General features: G+C 25.0%; 1 protein-coding gene across 1 annotated transcript; it reads left to right on the top strand.

Annotated features, from left to right (window-relative positions):
* Positions 1-377: 377 nt before the first annotated feature.
* On the top strand, positions 378-6,030 carry LOC136990330 (uncharacterized). Its single transcript, XM_067288723.1, has 5 exons — positions 378-475; positions 2,712-2,961; positions 4,834-5,139; positions 5,232-5,501; positions 5,595-6,030. The coding sequence occupies exons 2-5, from the start codon at positions 2,734-2,736 to the stop codon at positions 5,682-5,684; spliced, it is 894 nt and encodes a 297-aa protein (XP_067144824.1). The 5' UTR covers positions 378-475; positions 2,712-2,733; the 3' UTR covers positions 5,685-6,030.
* The last annotated feature ends 641 nt before the right edge of the window (positions 6,031-6,671 follow it).

Raw genomic sequence — 6,671 nt, 5'->3', positions numbered from 1 at the left:
TTATATTTCCTAATTTCATAATATCGAAAATTAAAATTAAAAATCAAGGCAAATTATATAATATCTTAATAATGAGATTTGTAATATTTTATTCATTAATTATGTTTTTTATTTCATAATTTATTTAATTTTTTTCTTGCAATATACGTTCATTTTCCTTCGGTAAGCTCGTCTCTTCCTTAAATTAACTATATAATTTAAACGAATATTTAGATAATAAATTTGACGAACAAATTATAAAAAAGAAAGTATTACTAACTAATTTCTAGTTACTTAATTTTAAATAACGCACCTTAAACAAACGGGAACAACACGTGGCCAAAAAGAGGATGTGACGAATGAATGACGTCACACAGAACTGCCCCCGCAAGCTGCACGTGCGTCTATATAGGTTGTGGACGTTCTGTTTGGTGTACAAAATTGCCGTTACCAGCAATTCCGTAATATTGTGTACTGTACATCAGTTACAGATAATGTAAGTAAATTTATTCTGAATTCGTACAATCTTACGAAAATAATTCTTAATCTATTATATTGATATAATTACAAATATAACAAATTTTACGCGCTAAGCGCGAAATTTACTTTAAAATATTTATTTATAATAAATATAATTAGTTATAAGATTTAAAAAAATTACATTAAAATATTAAATATTTATTATTTACATAATATAGCCTATATATAAAAAAAAATTAATGAAAATACCTTCAAAATATTTATAGAAATATCAAATTAAAAACGTTATAATAAATTTAACAAGTTTAAAACTTTGAAAAATGTCTTTTATTGTCGAATATTGAATATCCATTACCAAAATTTAGAATGACATCATTTCAGTTCAATCATTAGAATTAATATGTTTCACTCTTAGCTTATCTACTTGAAGATGCCATTTATGATAATGTCATTATGTCAATACTTTGCTTATCGTTAGGTGAGAACAGACTATTAACTTAATTTTAAACACTGCACTTTCGTAGTTTATCGAAATTTTAAAGCTTGGTTCCAAAAATCCGTTTTAAAGCGCATACAGGTAAGCATTTCCGTAGGAGAAAGAAGACCAACGGAGAAGCTCGACAGTTTATTATATATTGTAAAAGCTAAAATACTGTCGAATCAGTAAATAATTTAGCCAATAATTTTTTTAAAAAATTACGTAAAATTCGTATAAAAATTTTATATTTACGATAGCGCATAGAACAAAGTGTGATTCTCAAGATAAATCTGAAAGTGTTTATATCCCTATATTAGGATATTTGGAGATTTTCTAATTAAAAGTATTATTTTTCTGAGAGGAAAAAAGTCTAAATTTATCAGTTATAATTTTTGTTTTTCCTCCTTTTTATTAATAAATATTTTTGCACGTAGTTTTCACAAAAGGTGTGTCTATTATCACATTTCTTCTTATTTAACGGATATCAAAAATTCCGTTGTTGTCACGAAAAGAGTCAAAATGACTAATGGTGTCAGGAAATTCTGTGATGGATCTATTTATAAGAATAAACGTCTCTATTTTGAATATAACCTCTTTTTATAAATCTTAATTTATATGACAAATAAACCCAAAATTTATAAAACTATATCTAAATTTTAATACTTTATTATAAATTTGTATATTTGCAACGATAACAGATAGATTTTAGTAATTACCAGTTGACGAACATTTAATGATTATAGTTAATCAACCGATTGATGAATTACCGCAAATCGTGATGATAACTGATATTTAATTAGCTTAATTAATTTTTGCGAATTATCTTTATTTTAGATTATTATCGTAAATTTATAAATGTAAATACTTTTTAATAAACTTGTTAAGATATTAAAGAATGTTTAAGAGTCCAGCTTCGTGGTGATTAAACGAATAAATTCGCACAAAATGTTTTTTTTACGCGTTAAGCAAGTTACTTTATTGATAATTTTCTCACCTTTCAATTATTAAGATAATAGTCTACTATTGGATAATGGCTTATCGAGTAGGCTGATGACTTTGCCGAAATTATATCCATTAAAAAAACGCAAATGAAGTTTGTTCTTATTGATAATTTTAGAAGATTATACGTTAAAATACTTATTTGTTTTATACTGACTTGTTTTGGATTTTATTTTATTTTAAGAACATTCGATTTATGCTGTTTCTTTTCATTCGTTCTCCTAAATGTATTATAAGAAGTCTTAAAAGCGCAAACGGTACAAATGAATTGCAATAAAGACATGAATTTGTTCCTTCTCGGCTCTAGTTGTTTTGCTGTGTGTGTGTTTGTATTGTTTGCTTCGGAAAAGGTGCTCTTAAGTAACTATTCTAATTCTAATTTAATAATTATAATTTTAAATAAAAGATAACAATTATTATCGATCATTTATACAATAGTAGACATGAAAGAACAGAAGTATCAATTTGTTTGAAGTTAACAAGCTTTATGTTCAGTCAAGTGTGTTGTTACTGATTTGATGTTTGTTCAGTTACCGCACTAAAACTGTTATCTTTGGAATAAACTGGATTAGACGTATTTTTTCATTCAGTAATAAAATAGTATAAAATTTTAATTTGACGTTTTGATCTTTAATGTTATAAGAATTTAAAAGATTATTTTACTTAATCATATAATTTTGTAAAATAAGCTCTTTTAAATTAAATTGTTTTAAAAGTTTTAAATTATAGTAAAACATTTTAACTATTTTAATTAATATATATTTTGTTTTTAAAGATTCTACAGATAATTTCTCACAATGTACACAATACTATTCATCTTCGGATTCACCATTGGAACGTTTGGATCAGAAGAATTGAAACGAATTCATCGTAAAAAGGATTGTAGATTAGGAGATGTCGAACGTATAACTGTGAGGGATCTAGAATCCCTAGTAGAGACATTTGCTAAAAACGAAGGAATAACTATCAGCACTTTATTATTACGTTTGTATCAAACGTCCAGAAGCAAACAAAACCTGGAAAACGTAAGTATATTATTTATAATTCTCTAAAAATTCACAATGGCTATGTAAACATACATATCATCTTCTAAATTAAATTAAGAAACAATATATATATTATAAATGTAGAAAAATTGAAAAATTTGAATCAACTGATTTTCACTAAAATTAATATAACAATTAAATCAATAACTTAAGATAATAATGTAATAAATATAGTTGTAGATTAAATAATCTACTGCATATCTTTTGGAGCCAACAATACTTAACTTTTACAAAGAAGTCGTTTACAAATTGTCGTCCCCCTTCACTATCTCCTTAAAATTGCCGTCAGTCAAAATAAGTCAAGAACTCTATTTATAACCCATTCCGGGACTGATGAGGAAACATTTAAAATACCAAACCCAAAATAGGAAAACATTTAAGCGAATGAAATCAATTAACTAGATCCGGGATTTCATTCTTTTTTTTTCTTTTTATTTACTGAATGAAAGTTTTGAGAGCTTTACAAATTTCAAAACATGATAGTTCTTTATTGTTTATACATATCTATATATTTATATATTGTATTTATTTTATTGATTTTTAAATAATATTTGGAATTATTGGATTTTCTTTTCCTTCATACAGTTAAATTTCAATTTGACAAGTGAGTTAAAAATTAGTTTAGAACTTTGGAAAATATATTTTTAGATATAATAAGAATTTCCTAAAGAAGTTTATTGTTATCATTTGAAGAATATTTTCTCAAACAATAACAACTGAAATTAATTTTTAAGCCATTTCCTATCACTGATGCATAGCATCAGATAAATTAAATTTCATAATTAAATACGTTGTTTATTTTTAAACAGCAAACATTGAAAACATTTTAAGAATAATGTATAATAATTACTTTGTTTAAACTTTAATCAATTTCTAAATTGTTTTAATTGTCATTAATAAATAACAATACTAATTATCAGTGTTATTTATCGAAGTTTTGAACGTAGCCGTTTTCTTTTGTCGAATTATTACAAAAGTTATTGTTATATTCGGGTTACAATTTTGTAAATTTTATTGTATTAAATAAAATTAACGACTCGAGAAAATTATAATTAGATTCAAAATAATATTAAGAATGGTTGCGATGATTCTTGACTTTTATTATAGGATATAAAATTTAATTATTTTAAATATAATCCAACAAATCTTTATGATATTAATAAACAATTCTTCTTTATTATTAAAGAACCGGATTATGTTTGAGTATTTCACTTCAAACACTTAATTCACACTTAAAAAGAATTGTATACAATTCATTAAGTGTTTTATGATATACTCAATAGTTCAAGCTTCTTTTTGGTGTTAATGTAATAATTACTATTTTTATTTATAAATATGGTAACAATTTATAACATTTTTGATAATCTGCTTATGATTTTCTAATTGCCTTTTATCTGTTACTACAGAAACATTTTAAATTGTCTTTTTAATAATAAATTTATTAAATAATTAATTTTACTAATAAAGTATTTCGTTTTATATATTAAAATTTGATCGTTAATTTATTATTCTTTCAATCATTTAAAATTAATTAATATTTTATTAATGTAAACAGTCAAAAGTTCGAAAATGTTTCTGAAAATAATATAATAATCTATCTTTAAATCTCACTTTTACCTTTTTCTTTTTTTATGAACTAATAATAGATGAGTTAATGTTTTAATATTTCAAACGCATCATACCATATTTCCTTTCGGAAGCAGCGAAATAACATATTAATTAATCTTGTACGATTTTTTGCGAGAATTAATTACTGTTTAAGTTTATTCTACAGTTAATTTTTATAACGTTATTTATTTTAATGCGCAAATTATGCGTTTTTTAAAGTAAAAATCCTTTTGTTTAATTTAGGAAGCTTTCCTCAACTCTTTGGAAGATATTTCTATACAGGAATTATTAGACTCTGACATAGAATTACCAGTGATTCCTGATAATCTGCCTCCGCAACCGAGTGATATATTTTCGTTTCCGAAAAATCTACCGAAGGAAAAAGTACCGAAGCCAATTGAACCATTTTTACCTCCTAAAATACCTCACCCGCCATTGATATATCCAGAACCACAACACGAATTACCACTAATGTTTCCATCTCCACCAAAATTACCACTTCCTAACGTAGTACCGATATTGATGCCTCTTCACTCACTAAGACCGCCGGTAATTAAAGAAAAGAAAAAAAAAAAACTTTTAATTATTTCTTAAGCTACACGTTAAGATAATTTTCTAACAATTTTTGAAATATTTTTTAGCCAGGTGCCGTGGTTAAAATTAACGCAGGAGATACTAGAATCGAAATTCCCGAAGTTATTGTTACGGTATCGCCTATGATGACGGTAGTAGAAGCTTTACGTCAAGCAGACATTAAGTTTCAAAGAGAATTAGGTTTGTCTCCCAACGATGAAGTCATTTCATTTCATCATTCACCTTTGGTCGGTTGTTACGTTGTTAGCAGATTCGATACAGTTTCTATGAAAAAAGATCTGATGTGGAAGATTACGATTTTAGATCGAGAAGGAAAAGTTAGTATTTAAGTAAAATAAATTATTACATTTATTAATACATTATTTATTTCTTTTATTTTATAAAATAATATAACTTTTTTCCCCGCATAGACGGTGTATGATGGCATTTGTATTCCATCGGGTAGAGAAATCATTATTAAGCCAGGGATGATTATTTCATTGACCTACACCCCGTTTTAAAATAAAGTATTTGTAAATAAAATTTAAAAAAAAATAAAAGAACTATAAGAAACCATGACGACCCCAAATTTGAAAAAGTCAAGAGTGTGAAATGGATTCGTGTACTATTTGATTGTGTTGTAAATATTCTTCCTTTTTTTGTCTGTATAGTATTGTGTGAAAAATAAAAAAAAAAATATATGTATTAATTCAATTAGTTTTGATTTTAAATGTAAATTAATTATTTATTATTTAAATACGAATTAATTGATTGATTGATTTATTATTAATTAGTTGATTAATTGTGTAATTTGTGATCATTTTTAAATGAAATCATAAAAATATGTAATTAATTTATTAATAAGAAGTTATAGATGATATCAATAAAATTACTTGAAATATTCATTAAAATAAATGAAATAGTTTTATTTTTAAATGTGATTTTTTTTTTAAGACGTGTCTCTTGAATAGAAAATCCTAGATAAATTCTTTAAATCATGTAACATCGATAAATTTGGAGCACTTCTAGATTTGTATTTTGACCTCGAACAAAATGCGAACTTTATTCAATATTGGCATTAAATTAGAAAATCAATTCTGAAACTATTTCTAGTCTTGAATTCTTATTGAATAGAGTCCAATTGATAAGAACTCTTTGTGTTATTACAAAAAAATATGGCCTGTTTCATTGTTAGAAAGTGTCTGTGATGTAGATAAAAGCAGCGAATATGCATGTAAAACAATTTTTAATACTGTATAAATTCCTGCTTAGGTAATTAGATAAAAATTTATGTAAGTGTGTTATCGAATGTTTAAAACATTTAATATTGTTTCAAACAGGTAAAAGGACGATTCAACGGATATTCGATAAGTCATCCATATAAAGTTTATTCTAGAATAAATATACAGAACATCAATAAACGTCAAGACTTTTGGATTAGATAATAATGTCACTTCTATGTAGTCTTATATTTCTCTTTTTATATTAATTTACTCCTGTAATTAATA

Source organism: Centruroides vittatus, unplaced genomic scaffold, assembly GCF_030686945.1.
Source record: "Centruroides vittatus isolate TY-2023 unplaced genomic scaffold, ASM3068694v2 scaffold_899, whole genome shotgun sequence".
NCBI classification, from domain to species: domain Eukaryota; kingdom Metazoa; phylum Arthropoda; class Arachnida; order Scorpiones; family Buthidae; genus Centruroides; species Centruroides vittatus.
The sequence above is the reverse complement of the archived record's forward strand: the minus strand, read 5'-3'. Positions and strand labels throughout refer to the sequence as shown.

What these genes read in the sequence shown, in the direction of transcription:
- LOC136990330 (XM_067288723.1), top strand. Translation starts at nt 2,734, where the DNA reads ATGTACACAATACTATTCATCTTCGGATTCACCATTGGAACGTTTGGA. An exon ending in TTCACTCACTAAGACCGCCG is followed by an intron (nt 5,140 to 5,231) that starts GTAATTAAAGAA and finishes AATATTTTTTAG; the next exon opens with CCAGGTGCCGTGGTTAAAAT. An exon ending in TTTTAGATCGAGAAGGAAAA is followed by an intron (nt 5,502 to 5,594) that starts GTTAGTATTTAA and finishes TTCCCCGCATAG; the next exon opens with ACGGTGTATGATGGCATTTG.